Here is a 15,187-nt window from a genome sequence, read left to right as displayed (position 1 = left end):
AAGAAAATTTACCTGCATCACGCTCAGGAGAAATGCAGCAATGAAAGTACAGAACCAAACTGAAGAGTTACAAAAAAATTGACTTTTTCTTTAAAAATACTGTGGCTGCTAGTGCAGGTCAGAGGCTGGGAATTCTGCGGCGAGTAACTAAACTCCTGTCGCGCCAATGCCTGTCCATCATCTACAAGGCACAAGTCAGGAGTGTGATGGAATACTCTCCACTTGCCTGGATGGGTGCAGCTCCAACAATACTCAAGAAGCTCGACACCATCCAGGACAATGCAGCCCATTTGACTGGCACCCCATCCACCACCTTCAACATTCACTCCCTTCATCACCCGACACACAGTGGCAGAAGTGTATATCATCTATAAGATGCACTGCAGCAACTCACTAAGGCTCCTTCAACAGCACCTTCCAAACCCGTGACCTCTACCTCCTAAAAGGACAAGGGCAGCGGATGCATGGGAACACCACTGCCTGAAAGTTCCCCTCCAAGTCACACACCATCCTGACTTGGAACTATATCGCTGTTCCTTCACTGAGTCAAAATCCTGGAACTCCTGTACTACACCATAAGAACTGCAGCAATTCAAGAAGGCAGCTCACCACCACCTTCTCAAGGGCAATTAGGGATGGGCAATAAATGCTAGCCTAGCCAGCAAAGCCCACATCCCATGAACGAATAAATAAAAAAGGAATCTGTGTCTGAAAAGATAATCATGGCTAGAATTCAGTTGAAAAAGAGAGGAGATACAGTTGCAAATGAAAAGAGAGAAGATGCAATTTCAGAAGGAAAAAGAGGAAAGAGAATTACAGGTGAAAATAAAGGTAATATAATTGCATAGTAGAGACGAAGCAGCAAGAAAGATTACAGAGATGCCACCCAAAAGCAGAACAAATACCATAGCATTGGTCAAAGGGCTTACTGGCAAATGCTTAAGCATTGCCTTAGTTGAAGATTATCCACAGAGTAAGTTGGTCAGTGGGGTAGTGATGGTCAGGGTCATTCCAAGCTTACGAATGTAGGGGGGGTTGACCTACTGCTAGGCAATGTAGGGACCACAGCATTTTATCTAGGGTCCAAAACAGTCCACAGAAACTGGAGAAATGTAGGGGAACAAACAAAATTCTGTGCAGCTGCAGAGGAAGTCCCAACAATCCCACAGGGGGCGATAGGGTTAGTACAGATTAAAGAGGCTAAAGGAAAGCCAGTAGAATGTAAAGAGGCCAAGATGGAGCCTGTAGAATGTAAAGAGGCCAAATTGGAGCCAGTAGAATGCAAAGAGGCCAAGATGGAGCCAGAGGAAAGCAAAGGAGATGAGATAAAAGTAGCAGAGGTTGAAGGAAGTGCACCAGAGGTACTATTAGCAGAAACCTTCTTTAAAGATTTAAAAAGAGATAAGTTCCCAAACAGGCGAGCCAAGCATGAGGGAGATGCCTCACCTAGCGGAAGTGCCACAGAAGAGTGCAAAAGAAGCTGGACCGCCACCTGTGAATCTTAGTGTCCCAGAAGATATGGGGCAGAGTGCGGAAAAACCCATCCCTGAAGTAAAGGTAAAAAGGAAGGTAAAATGCTCTAAGGTAAACAACACTTGTAAAAGCCACAAGAAAAATAAAAGTGAGGTCAGAGTGGATGTGCCCACTGAAAAATAAAAGGATTAGGTTCTAAATCCAAAGGTAACCAAATCCAGCAAATCAGATTCAGAATCCAACCAAGGACAAAGTGCAGGAGGAGAACCCAGATGCCTCACAGTGGCTAAAAAACAATTTATCATCCACTGTCACCCTAGAGATAAGAATTATCAATGTGCCAGAACCTGAACTATTAAATCCATGTGTTGTGGAAGCAGCAGTTAAGGGATTAAGGGAATGTACAGGCAATGAAAATTGCCAACAGCCTATTGGCCAACATCCAGGAACAATGCAGTAACGGAAATGTGCATATTACAAACCTTGGAACCGAAAATGTGCTTCTCCAGCAGGCTCCCAAAGTACTGCTACTAGATACTAGAGAAATCCAACACCATTCAACACCACATAACTGGATTTAAATGGGGGAAACGGATAGAAAACACCAAATTTTCTAAACAGCAGCTTTCCTGGGCCAAAACTTCAATGCCCAAACAGAAAATTCAATTATAATTATGCTTCGTCCAAAGAAAGGATTATGTAAAACTCAAACTTGAACAAGAAGTGGCTGTTACAGACAATGCCAGCTGCAGCACTTGTAAAATTGAGGTGTGGGTGTCAGACACAATGGGCAAAGGGGCCTCTTCCTGAGCCGTAAACTTTCTATGATTCTATGAGTACAGAATGTGAGCAGGGGTGTGACCCTGTACCTTCTTTCCAACTTTCTTTCTAAACCAAAAAAAACAAACAAAAAAATGAAATCCAAGGAATTTAATTTTTTCCCTTTTGAGGGAGGTGTCACGTTCACAAGTGCAGCGATGATAATACAGAACCAAACTGAAGATCTATAAAACATTGACTTTTTCTTTAAAAAGTGGACAATGTGCTGCAAAATGGCCACTGAAGGTCAGGCTGACTTGACCTGTATATTTTTACACAGAGGGTGGTGAGTGTCTGGAACTTGCTGCCAGGGGAGGTGGTGGAAGCAGATACGATAGCAACGTTTAAGAGACATCTTGACAAATTCATGAATAGGAAGGGAATAGAGGGATATGGGCCCCGGAAGTGCAGAAGGTGTTAGTTTAGGCAGGCATCAAGATCGGCGCAGGCCTGGAGGGCCGAATGGCCTGTTCCTGTGCTGTACTGTTCTTTGTTCAAACTGTCTCACCATTTGCTAAGGACAAAAGGAGGTGTCAATTACACCCATCCTGAAACCATCAAAAGGCATTCCTGAATTGAGTGGGTTCTTCTGCAACAAGGAAGGTGTGGAGTAGCCTGGGCCATTGTGTAGTCAAAACAGGGAGGGGCCATGCATCTCTTAACAGAGGCTGATGTGAGAGATTTTTACCTTAAGAGAAAGAGAGAGAGAGAGAAAGCGAGAGAGATAGAGAAAGAAAGAGAGAGAGATCGCAGAAAGGGAGTACAGCCAAGGGGTGTGAAAAGTAGCCCAGCAAAAACCAAAGAAGGAGCCTTGCTGCGAATTCTACACTTCAACTTGGTGCAGCAGAGAACTGAAAGTGACCACCACCTCCTGTCTGAAGTCTTAACTACCAGAAAATTATGAACACCCAAGCTTGCAACTTTAAAGATAAACTGTCCACCAAAAAGATTCAACAGGTTCACGGTGAACCCCGAACACTTACCTCACTTCCAACCACCTACCCTTTTCCTCTCTATCTATTCTTGTATGTGTGTGTGTGGGGGGGGAGTAAATGTGTGCATGGGTGAGGGAATGAATATTGTTTAATAAATAGTTAATCTTCCGTTTTAAACCTACAAGAAAATATGTCACTGTCTAGTTATTAGACAAAAAAGAACAAAGAGTTAAAACTCTAGTAACAAAAACACTTGCTGTGGCCAATTGGGATGTTAAAAGTGGAAACAAGCCATGCCATCACCCACCTGGCTGTAACATCTGTGATAAATACAAAGCAGTTGCAACTTTCATGTACAGCACAAAGCACTTCAGTGTTTCAGCCTCCACCAGCACCCCCACCCCAAATCCGCAAAAAGCAGACAACTAACACACTTGGTCCTTCTTTGCAGTCGGAATTTTTAAATTAAATATGATAAATTTTCAAAAAATGAAGTTAAAAAGTTTTTGAATACTCCTTCCTCTGGAAGCCTCAGCACGTCAACATTGTCTTTCATGTGGCTAGAATCCCACTCAGTGAAGGTTATTTAAAACACAAATACCGCCATTAGCTGGACTGAGAATTTAACACTGGGCAACAGGAACTGGTGATGCATAATCATTGGCTGACTGCTCGGATAGACCCCAGCCGATCTGTAACTAACTCTTTGTAGCAAAAATATTTCAGCAGCTGTTGTCTGTTGGAAAAGGAATACCAGACCTACCTATTAATGTTGTGGTTATGTTACTAGAATAATCCAGAGAGCGAGAGTTCAAATCCCACCATGACAGCTTGAGTTTTGAAGAGCTTGAGAGTGTTTTGATGAAAGGTCATTGACCTGAAACATTAACTCTGTTTCTCTCTCCCCAGACGCTACCAGACCTGCCAAGTATCTCCAGCATTCTCTGTTTTACTTTCAGATTTCCAGCATTCACAGTATTTTGCATTTGTGTTGAGAATTTGAATTTGGTTTAAAAGACTGGAGACTGAGGCTGTTGGATCATCTTAAAAACCTCAACTGGTTCACTGATGTCCTTTAGGAAAGGAAAGCTGCGTCCTGACTTGGTCTGGCCTATATGTGACTCGAGACCACACCAATGTGGTTAACTCTTAACCGTCCTCTAAAGTGGTTGAACCAGCCACTCAGTTGTAACAGGGCTACTAAGGTGGATAATAAATGCTGACCTTGCCAGTGATGTTCACATCCCAAGAATGAATGAAAAAAAACATTTTAAGGGATATTTCAGATTACAAAACTAAATTGCAAAACTGAAATCTAAGTGCTTTCATTATTGCCTCCCTTTGATTTAATAACTTCATTTCCACTGCAACATAGATGTTATGTAACTCCTCCCCCGTACTTTCCAATACTAGCTGCTGATCATCATCATCAAGCACCTTTACTTATCCACTAGATTTCATTCTTCTAAACCAGATGCTTGTTTTAATTATAACTCAGAACTACACTAAAGTGTACAGATACTTACTCAGATCCACTTTCCACCATCTGAGTTAGGAGGGAGATACCATCAAGGTTAATAAACTCCTGAGCAAAGGTGATGTCACGGGAATGACTAGCCAAGTCTTTCAGTGCTTCTAACTTGGCATCCATGCTGGAAGACTGAATCCTTTCGTGCAGCCCCTGTGCCGTTTGAGTCTAGAAAAAAGACACGTGCCCAAAAAACAAAGAACATGCCAAATATACACAAGACAAGAACATAATTTCTTTTCTTCTCTCCAAAGCGAACTAGATGTGAAACAGGGCATGGAAATCAACAGGCTCCCAGTATCCAAATCAAGTAACCATTATTCACAGCTAAGGGGCTGCCATAGAGGATCGGGAGTTATTTGACGACAAGGGACACTACAACTGAACTGTTTCCCAACTTCACCAAAGAGTAACACATCTGTACAATTGATGATTGGGAATAGGAAAACTAGTTGATATTCTCCCCACTAGCTGGGATGTCCAATGGAAAATGCAACAAGGAATGGCATTTAAAAGGAAGGCTTTGCAGGTGAGGGATAGGAAACGACCCATGGGGAGGAAATGGGAAACAGGCAGTGGGGATAGGAATGGGAAGCAGGCTTGTGGGAGCAGCAATGGGAAATGGGCCATGGAGGGGAATGGGAAACAGGTAGTAGACGTAGGAATGGGAAATGGACCATGCAGGGGAATGGAAACAGGCTTGTGGGCGTAGGAATGGGAAATGGACTGTTTAGTACCTTCAATCATCCTCAGTGTCTCACGTGGCTCAGCTGATAGCACTCTCGTCTCTGAGACAGAAGGTTGTGGGAAAGCCCCACTGCAGAGACACAAATCTAGGCTGACACTTACAATGCAGTTCTAAGGGAGCACTGCACTGTCAGGAGGTCTCATCTTTCAGAGGAAACATTCAACTGAGGCCCCGTCTGATCTCTCAGGCGGACATAAAAGATCCAATGGTGTTGGTTGGAGAGGAGGTGAGTTCTTCTGGTGCCCTGGTGAATATTTATCTTCAACCAGCATCACTAAAAACAGATGTAACTTGTCATTTATCTCATTTTCACTTTGGGCAATCTCGTGTACAAATTACCTGCACAGCAGTGACTGCACTTCAAAAGTACTTCATTGGCTGTAAAGTGCTTTGAGTTACCCTGAAGCACTATATAAATCTAAGCTCTTTCAGCTAACTTGGCACAGAAATTGAACTTGCATAAACCATGTGGTCTACTAAACCACCGAATCATAGGGATGGGAGAAAAAAGAACTATATAATAGATTAAAATATAATAAATCAATCATGATATTGTGTAATAAGTTACAGGGCTGCGTTAAAACATGTCTTTCAAGAGATGTTAGCTCACCAAAAAGATTTTAAAAGTAGTGGATTTCCCATGACATTGCTCATGAGAGGTGTACATTGCTTTATTACAAGACCATAATGTCACATGACATACAGCGTATTATTCTGCTGCAAGTTCCACTTGAAGTAAATAGGCAGACCCCAAGGTTGATTTGACAATCAATGTTTCAGCGCAAGTTGGCAGTTTCCCAAAACCCTGACTCATCCTCAGGGGAGAAAAAACAGCAGAAAATGACTGCTTTCCCTTCGTTAAAGATTGCTTTTGCATCTTTTAAAAAGTGTGACCCTTCAAACTTGACAGACTCAAAGGTTTTTTAAAAAAAGTTACTGCCGTCTTTATGTTACTTTATACTGTCATCAACCCCACCCCCAATTAAATTCTCCTTGCTTCCAAATTCACCTCATCATTGTCAGATGAAGAAAGACTTGCAGTTATATAGTGCCTTTCGTAATCTCAGGTCATGACAAAGCACTTTACAAATAATGAAGTACTTTTGTAGTACAGTCACCGTTGTAATGAGGTAAATGGAGCAGCCAATTTGCACATAGCAAGATCCCACAGACAGTAATGTAATAATGACCAGATAATCGTTTTTTAGTGATGTTGTTAGAGGAGTAAATATTGGCCAGGGTACTGGGAATAATTCCCTGCTCTTCTTGGAAATATTGCTGAGGAATCTTTTGAGGAAGATGGAACCTCAGTTTTATGTCTCATCTGAAAGAAGCCACTTCCAACTATGCATTTCTCCCTCAATACTGCACTGAAATATCAGCCTTAGTTATCTACTCAAGTCTCTGGAGTGGGACTTGAACTTGCGACCTTCAGACTCGGAGGCAAGAGTTAAATCAACTGAACCACATGTGCCTTTCTCACAAGGTACTGACAGTCTACAGTATCAGCTCAACTGTCGCACTCTGTTTTCGGAAGGCAGTTTACTTTTCACAATTCAGAGCATCTAAAAGTTAAACAGACTGAAAGTTTCATACCACTGAATGTAAAAACTGCAAGAAAATAAACAAATAGGGGTATAAAGAAATGTGAAAGTCACATAAACTACTTACTGGAGACGCTGCCAATCGAAGGATTGCCCCATTTTTTATTTCATTACGGTTCTGGAGGGGGGAAAAATCCAACCAGTTACATAGAGTTGAGTTTATTTTACTTCACAAATACCTCACTCATCAAATGTTCTTCAGTTTGTTTGTTTCCCTGCCTATCGGTGATCATGGTACATCACTAGCGAACAGCCTTTTCTAGATCACAATCAAAATGGATTGGAAACCCAAGCGGTCCAGGGATCGCACTGATGAATCCTCAGCTGTCTGTGGGAGTCACCATAGAAACCATTTGCTAATGGTAAAATGCCAACCAACCAACCAGCAATTAACTCTACGAGTGAAATGTCGAGGCTTCGCCGATGCACAATATGTAGCAGTTACGAACAGGAGGCCACAAGCTTTCGTCCAAATGTTGGACCTATGGCTCTCAAAGTTCTCCACCACTCGGAGTTTTCCTCACCTCATATCTGGGTCTGGTGTAAATTAATAAATAGAGATCAATTTCCATGATTAATCAACAATTCCATTATTATTGTATCATGCGATTGCCAGGATTGTCCTTTTTCCATCTGTCAATTCCTATATTCCTGAATTGGATACCTATCTGTCTCGTTGCAGTTTCTCACTGTGGGGAAGGTGCTTGCAGTTCATAAATAGCCCAGTGCATCAGTACACAAAAACATGCTGTGTCTTAGAGGCTAATAGTAGAAACAGTCAGTCAAATCAGTGATATACCATTCACTCAAGATTAGGAGCAGCTCAGCTTAACAATTGATAACTGTAGTCATCTAGAATGAGCAGCAAGCACGGAAGAATCAAAAACCTCATGAATTTGCACTTCAATAGCATTAAACTGTGATATTGTGCTAATTAACAAAATGTCTCACACAGGGTACAGTAAATACCCCTTACAGAAACAAACCCCATTTTTATTTCCATATTATTGTGGTGAAATGGAGCGGATATGGCAGTCGGAAGCTCAGCTCAGCAGCAAATAGGATACCACGATTGCAGTCAGTGGCCATGGGTGGTTGGGGGGGGAGGGGGGGCGTGGTTTAAGGAACAGTTTTTGCGGTCAGGACTGAAGTCAATCGCTTCAGACTTCCTAATTAATTACCACAAAGAGATGCCCTTTAAAAAACGCTCCTGCGCCAGTTTAAATCTAAACCGTGTGTATACAGTGGATATTTAAAATCATCTTACATGAGCAGCATGTATTTGTTGGAGGTGAAAGAAAGAATGTGTGTTATTAAAAGGAAAATAATCGAAGTAATGCAACAGTGATTTAGCAGCTATTAAGACTCAGTCCTGACATTTTATTTTGAAGTTGATGCCAAGAAAAAATAGAAGAGATCATGCAGGTATGCTTGTGTAAAGAATGTACAATAGACTCTTAAAATAATATATACATAAAAGAAACAAAACATGTGTAAAGTGCTATTCACACCACCAGGTGGCAGACTTCAGCTTTTTTATGATGAGAGGTTGGAGCAAGGTATTCATGGCTTACAAGGGAAATTAAAGATAGCATTAGATCCAAGAAAGAGGCATATAAATTCGCCAGAAAAAACATCAGACCTGAGGATTGGGAGCAGTTTAGAATTCAGCAAAGGAGGACCAAGGGATTGATTAAGAAGGGGAAAATAGAGTACGAGAGTAAGCTTGCGGGAACATAAAAACTGACCATAAAAGTTTCTGCAGGTATGTGAAGAGAAAAAGATTGGTGAAGACAAATGTACGTCCCTTACAGTCAGAAACAGGGGAATTTATTATGGGGAACAAAGAAATGGCTGACCAACTAAATGCATACTTCGGTTCTGTCTTCACAAAGGGGATCACAAATATCATACCAGAAATGTTGGGGAACACAGGGTTTAGTGAGAGGGAGGAACTGAAGGAAATCAGTATTAGTAGAGAAATGGTGTTGGGCAATTGATGGGATTGAAGTCCGATAAATCCCCAGGGCCTGACGGTATGCATCCCAGAGTACTTAAGGAAGTGGCCCTAGAAATATTGGATGCATTGGTGGTCATCTTCCAAGATTCTATAGGCTCTGGAACAGTTCCTACAGATTGGAGGGTAGCTAATGTAACCCCACTATTTAAAAAGGGAGGTAGAGAGAAAGGAGGGAATTATAAACCAGTCAGCCTGACGTCGGTAGTGGGGAAAATTCTAAGGTCCATTATCAAAGATTTTATAGCAGAGCACTTGGAGAACAGGGGTAGAATCGGACAGAGTCAGCATGGATTTACAAACGGGAAATCATGCTTGACAAATTTACTAGAATTCTTCGAGGATGTAACTAGTAGAGTTGATGAGGGGGAGCCAGTGGATGTGGTTTATTTGGACTTTCAGAAGGCTTTCGACAAAGTCCCACATAAGAGATTACTGTGTATAATTAAGGCGCATGGGATTGGAGGTAGTGTATTGCTATGGATAGAAAATTGGTTGGCAGACAGGAAACAAAAAGTAGGAATGAATGGGCCTTTTTCCGAATGGCAGGCAGTGACTAGTGGGGTAATGCAGGGATCAGTGCTAGAACCCCAGCTATTCACAATATGCATTAATGATTGAGATGAGGGAACTAAATGTAATATCTCCAAATTTGCAGATGACACAAAACTGGGTGGGAGGGTGAGTTGTGAGGAGGATGCAGAGAGGCTTCAGGGTGATTTGGACAAGTTAAGTGAGTGGGCAGATGCAGTATAATGTGGATAAATGTGAGGTTATCCACTTTGGTAGCAAAAACAGGTAGGCAGATTATTATCTGAACGGCTATAAACTGAGAGAGGGGAATATGCAACGAGACCTGGGTGTTCTCGTACACCAGTCGCTGAAGGTAAGCATGCAGGTGTAACAGGCGGTAAAAAAGGCAAATGGTATGTTGGCCTTCATAGCGAGAGGATTCAAGTACAGGAGCAGGGATGTCTTGCTGCAATTATACAGGGCCTTGGTGAGGCCACATCTGGAATATTGTGCGCAGTTTTGGTCTCCTTATCTGAGGAAGGATGTTCTTGCTATAGAGGGAGTGCAGCAAAGGTTTACCAGACTGATTCTTGGGATGGAGGGACTGACATATGAGGACAGACTGTGTCGGTTAGGATTATATTCGCTGGAGTTCAGAAGAGTGAGGGGGGATCTCATAGAAACCTATAAAATTCTAACAGGACTTGACAGGGTAGATGCAGGAAGGATGTTCCCGATGGTGGGGGAGTCCAGAACCAGGGATCATAGCCTAAGGATACGGGGTAAACCTTTCAGAACTGAGATGAGGAAAAATTTCTTCACCCAGAGAGTGGTGAACCTGTGGAATTCACTACCACAGAAAGCAGTTGAGGTCAAAACATTATATGTTTTCAAGAAGGAGTTATATATAGCTCTTGGGGCGAAAGGGATCAAAGGATATGGGGGGAAAGCGGGAACAGGTTACTGAGTTGGATGATCAGCCATGATCATAATGAACGGCGGAGCAGGCTCAAAGGGCCGAATGGCCTACTCCTGCTCCTATTTTCTATGTTTCTATTCAATAAAACAAGATTTTAAACAGCGTCATAATGAATAAAAACCAAAGGGAAATACCCATCAAAATAGTAATGTGACCTTGCACTCAATATTGGCGTTTATAATTCTTCTAATTTCATAACGGAAACATCAATGGAGGTGTCTTTGGCCCTGGCAGTGATTTCACCCCCAACCTTCCTCAGAAAGCTAAACCACACTGTTTGCAAGCTTGTCACCCTTTTGTAACCCTAGGCTAAGTTTCACACCCTGTTTCCTACCCTCACAAATACCACTTATTTCCACTTTTGCAACATTGTCTGCCACAGCCCCAACTCCGATGTCATCTCCAGATTCAACGGGCTCCAAGATCTCTTCACCAACCTCTTTCCACAAAAAACTCCAAGAATTCTAAAACTCTACTGCACATATCCTGCCCCACTTGTTCATCATCCCTCCCCTTGCTGACCCAAAGCAGTCCCCTTCCCCAAGACAATCAATAAAATCCTTGTCCTCATCTTTAAATTTCTCCATGGCCTCTTCCCCACCCTATCTCTACAATCTATACTGGTACCTACGAAGATACGAATTAGTAGCAGAAGTAGGCCATTTGATCCCTCTAGCCTGCTCCGCCATTCAATAAGAACATGGCTGATCTGTTTCTGACTCGAATTCCACACTCCCATCTACCCGGATAATCTTTGATTCCCTTGCCTAATAAGAATCTATCTACCTCCGCCTTAAAAATATTCAATGACCCCGCCTCCACCACCTTCGGAGGCAGAGAGTTCCAAAGTCGCACAACCCTCTGAGAAAACATTTCTCCTCATCTCTGTCCTAAAAGGGCGATCCATAATTTTAAAACACTGCCCCCTAGTTCTGGACTCACCCACAAGAGGAAACATCCTTTTCACATCCACCCTTGCCAAGACTGTTCATCTTATATACTTCAATCAAGACTCCCCTCACTCTTCTAAACTCCAGTGAAAACAAGCCCAGTCTGTCCAACCTTTCCTCATAAGACAACCTGCTCATTCCAGCTATCAATCTAGTAAACCGCCTCTGAACCGCCTCCAACACTTTTACATCCTTCCTTAAATAAGGAGACCAAAACTGCACACGGTATTCGAGATGTGGTCTCACCAATGCCCTGTATAACTGAAATATAACATCCTTACTTTTATTTTCAATTCCTCTCATAATAAAGGATAGCATTCCATTAGCCGTCTTTATTAGTTGCTGTACCGACAGACTAACTTTTTGTGACTCGTGCACTAGAACACCTAGATCCCTCTGCACCCCGGAATTCTACAGTCGTTCTCCGTTTAAGTAATGTTCTGTTTTTTTATTCTTCCTGCCAAAGTGAACAACTTCACATTTTCCCACATTATACTCCATCTGCCAGATTTTTGCCCACTCATTCAATCTATCTATATCAGTCTGCAACCTCCTTATGTCACCTTCACAACATATTTTCGTACCTCTCTTAGTGTCATCTGCAAATTTAGCTACCATGCCATCGCTCCCCTCATCTAAATTATTGATATAAATTGTAAAAAGTTGAGGCCCCAGCACTGACCCCTGCGGGACTCCACTCATTACATACTGCCACTCAGAAAAGGACACATTTATGTATGCTCTCTGTTTTCTGCTAGCCAGCCAATCCTCTATCCATGCTAATATGTTACCCACTACACCATGAGCTCCTACTTTGCCCAATAATATGGCACCTTGTCAAATGGCTTCTGGAAATCCAAGTACAGTACGTCAATGGACTCCCCTTTTATCCACAGCGCATATTATTCCTTCAAAGAACTCCAATAAATTGATTCAACATGATTTCCCTTTCACAAAACCATGCTGACTATTCCCGATTACCTTGAGTTTACTCAAGTGCCCTGCTCTAACCTCCTTAATAATCAATTATAACAGCTTCCCCACGACAAATGTCAAGCTAACTGGCCAAGAGTTACCTGTTTTCTGCCTCCCCACTTCTTGAATCGAGGGGTTATATTTGCTACTTTCCAGTCTGACGGAACATTTCCAGAAGCTAGAGAATTTTGAAAAATTAACACCAAGCCATTTACTACCTCATTGGCCACCTCTTTTAAGACCCTAGGATGAAGGACCCGGGAACTTGTCAGCCCGCAGCTCCATCAGTTTGCTCAGTACCACTTCCTTGGTGATTGTAATTTCACCAAGTTCCTCCCTTCCTTCCACCTCCTGATTTACAGCTATTATTGGAATGTTTTTGTATCCTCTATAGTGAAGACAGAAGCAAAATATTTGTTCATTTCGTCTGCCGTTTCCTTATTAGCTACTATTAACTCCCCATTCTCGCTCTCCAGAGGACCAACACTCACTTTACTTACTCTTTTCCTTTTTAAATACCTGTAAAAACTTTGGCTATCTGTTTTTACATTTCTAGCTAGCTTCCTCTCATACTCTAATTTCTTTCTCCTGATTAACCTTTTAGTCATTGTCTGCCATTCTTTATATTCTGACCAATCATCTGACCTACCACTCATCTTTATGCAATTATATGCTTTTTCCTTAAGTTTGAAGCTTTCCTTAAATTCGTTAATTAACCACGGATGGTGGGTCCTCCCCTTAGAGTTTTTCTTTCTAGCAGGAATATACTTATTCTGAGTATTCTGAAATATCCCCTTAAATGTCTGCCACTGCTTCTCTATTGCTCTATCACCTAGCCTAGTAACCCAGTTCACTTCAGCTAGCTCAGTTTTCATGCCCACATAGTTGCCCTTATTTAATTTTAAAATACTAGTATCACACCCACTCTTCTCTCTTTCAAACTGGATGTAAAATGCAATCATATTGTGGTTGCTGCTATGCAGTGGTACCTTTACTCTGAGGTAATTAATTAATCCTGTCACATTACACAATAATATAACCTGCTCTCTGGTTCGTTCCAGAACATGCTACTCTAAGAAACTGTCTCAAAAGCATTCTATAAACTCCTCATCCAAACTACTTTTGCCAATCCGATTTTTTCAGTTTATATGTAGATTAAAATCACCCATAATTATTGCTGTCCCTTTATCACAAGCACCCAATATTTCTTCTTGTATACTTCATCCTACATTATGGTTATTGTTAGAGGGCCTGTAGACCACTCCCACTAGTGACTTCTTTCCCCTACTATTCCTCATCTCCACCCAAACTGATTCTAGATCCTGATATCCTGAATCAAGATCATCTCTAACTATTGCACCAATGCCATCCTTGATTAACAGTGCTACCCTCCACCTTTACCTCGTTTCCCATTCTTCTTGAATGTTGTTAACCCCTCAATATTCAGGACTCAATCCTTGTCATCCTGTAATGGCTATCAGATCATATTTATTTACTTCAACGTGCGCTATCAGTTGGTCTACTTTGTTATGAATGCTACGTGCATTCAGATACAGAGCCTTTAGTTTCATCTTTTTGTTATCTTTGTAACATCTAGTCTTGACTGTTGGTGTGTTCTTAGGTTTTTTTTCTCTCTGTCCCTTCCTGCCATTCTCTGACCTTCATTTCCCATATTACTATTCTGCTCTCCTGCCTTGACTCTACTCCTTGATTTGTTACATCTACCCAGGTTTTATCCCTCACCCCCTTTGTTTAGTTTAAAGCCCTCTCTACATCCCTAGTTATACGGTTTGCTAAAACACTGGTCCCAGCAAGGTTTAGGTGCTGACCGTCCCCACAGTACAGCCCCCACTTTCCCCAGTACTGGTGCCAGTGCCCCACGAACCAAAACCCACTTCTCCCACACCAGTCTTTGCACTGGTCCTTTACCCCACTCAATCGCAAACTCTCTGTTCCTTTGGACTTTTGGGCATCCCAACCTCCCTTTGCCCTAAAAGGGAAGGCAAAGCATTCAACTCCACCGGAACTCCCTCCCAAGCCTCTTCATCTCTCACTTCTTCAGAAACCTCCTCAGTAACCATCTCTATGCCCAAGCTTTGGGTCATCTCCTCCTAACCTCTTGGCTCTGAAGGCACTCAATAAATGAAGGTAGTTGTTATTGGTGAAGAAGAGATATGAATTTGCATTAATTGACAAATAAGATACTTCATGAACAGGGTCAGAAAAGTAATTATTTATCTGAAAGGCCATTTGTAAAATAGGGGACATAAAAGTAAGATAATCACTAATAAATTCAATGGGGAATTCAGGAGAAACTGCTTTACTCAGAGAGTGGGGAAAATGAGGAACTCACTACTGCACTACTGTTAGTTGAAGTAAGGTGGGAGGAGGCTTGTGTGGAGCATTAACACTGGCACAGAGCTGTTGAGCTGAGTAGGCTGTGTCTGTGCTGTAAATTCTATGTAATTCTATGTCTGTCTGTAACTCCAGTGTCGTTGAAAGTTTTGAGAATGAAATAATGATGGAAGCACTTAATCAAGGACACCACACAGCCAGTGTGTTTTGTTTTAAATCTTGAACTTCTAAACAATATTGTTCTCCTATTTTACAATACATTTTTGTACATGAGTAATTATTTTCTTGGCC

General features: G+C 41.9%; 1 protein-coding gene across 6 annotated transcripts in view; it reads right to left on the bottom strand.

The window, feature by feature from the left end:
- The window catches only part of elmo1 (engulfment and cell motility 1 (ced-12 homolog, C. elegans)), a 321,507-nt gene that overhangs the window by 233,851 nt on the left and 72,469 nt on the right, over window positions 1-15,187 (bottom strand). For all 6 annotated transcript variants that reach the window (XM_068056594.1, XM_068056610.1, XM_068056619.1 and 3 more), the window contains 2 exons: window positions 7,175-7,225; window positions 4,754-4,923 (listed from right to left, as the gene is read on the bottom strand). In XM_068056594.1, the coding sequence (XP_067912695.1) occupies window positions 4,754-4,923; window positions 7,175-7,225 (221 nt within the window). The remainder of the gene's footprint in view (window positions 1-4,753; window positions 4,924-7,174; window positions 7,226-15,187) is intronic.

This window comes from Heterodontus francisci, chromosome 2 (genome assembly GCF_036365525.1).
Source record: "Heterodontus francisci isolate sHetFra1 chromosome 2, sHetFra1.hap1, whole genome shotgun sequence".
Taxonomy (NCBI): domain Eukaryota; kingdom Metazoa; phylum Chordata; class Chondrichthyes; order Heterodontiformes; family Heterodontidae; genus Heterodontus; species Heterodontus francisci.
Note: the sequence above shows the minus strand (reverse complement) of the source record. Positions and strands in the feature narration are given on the sequence as shown.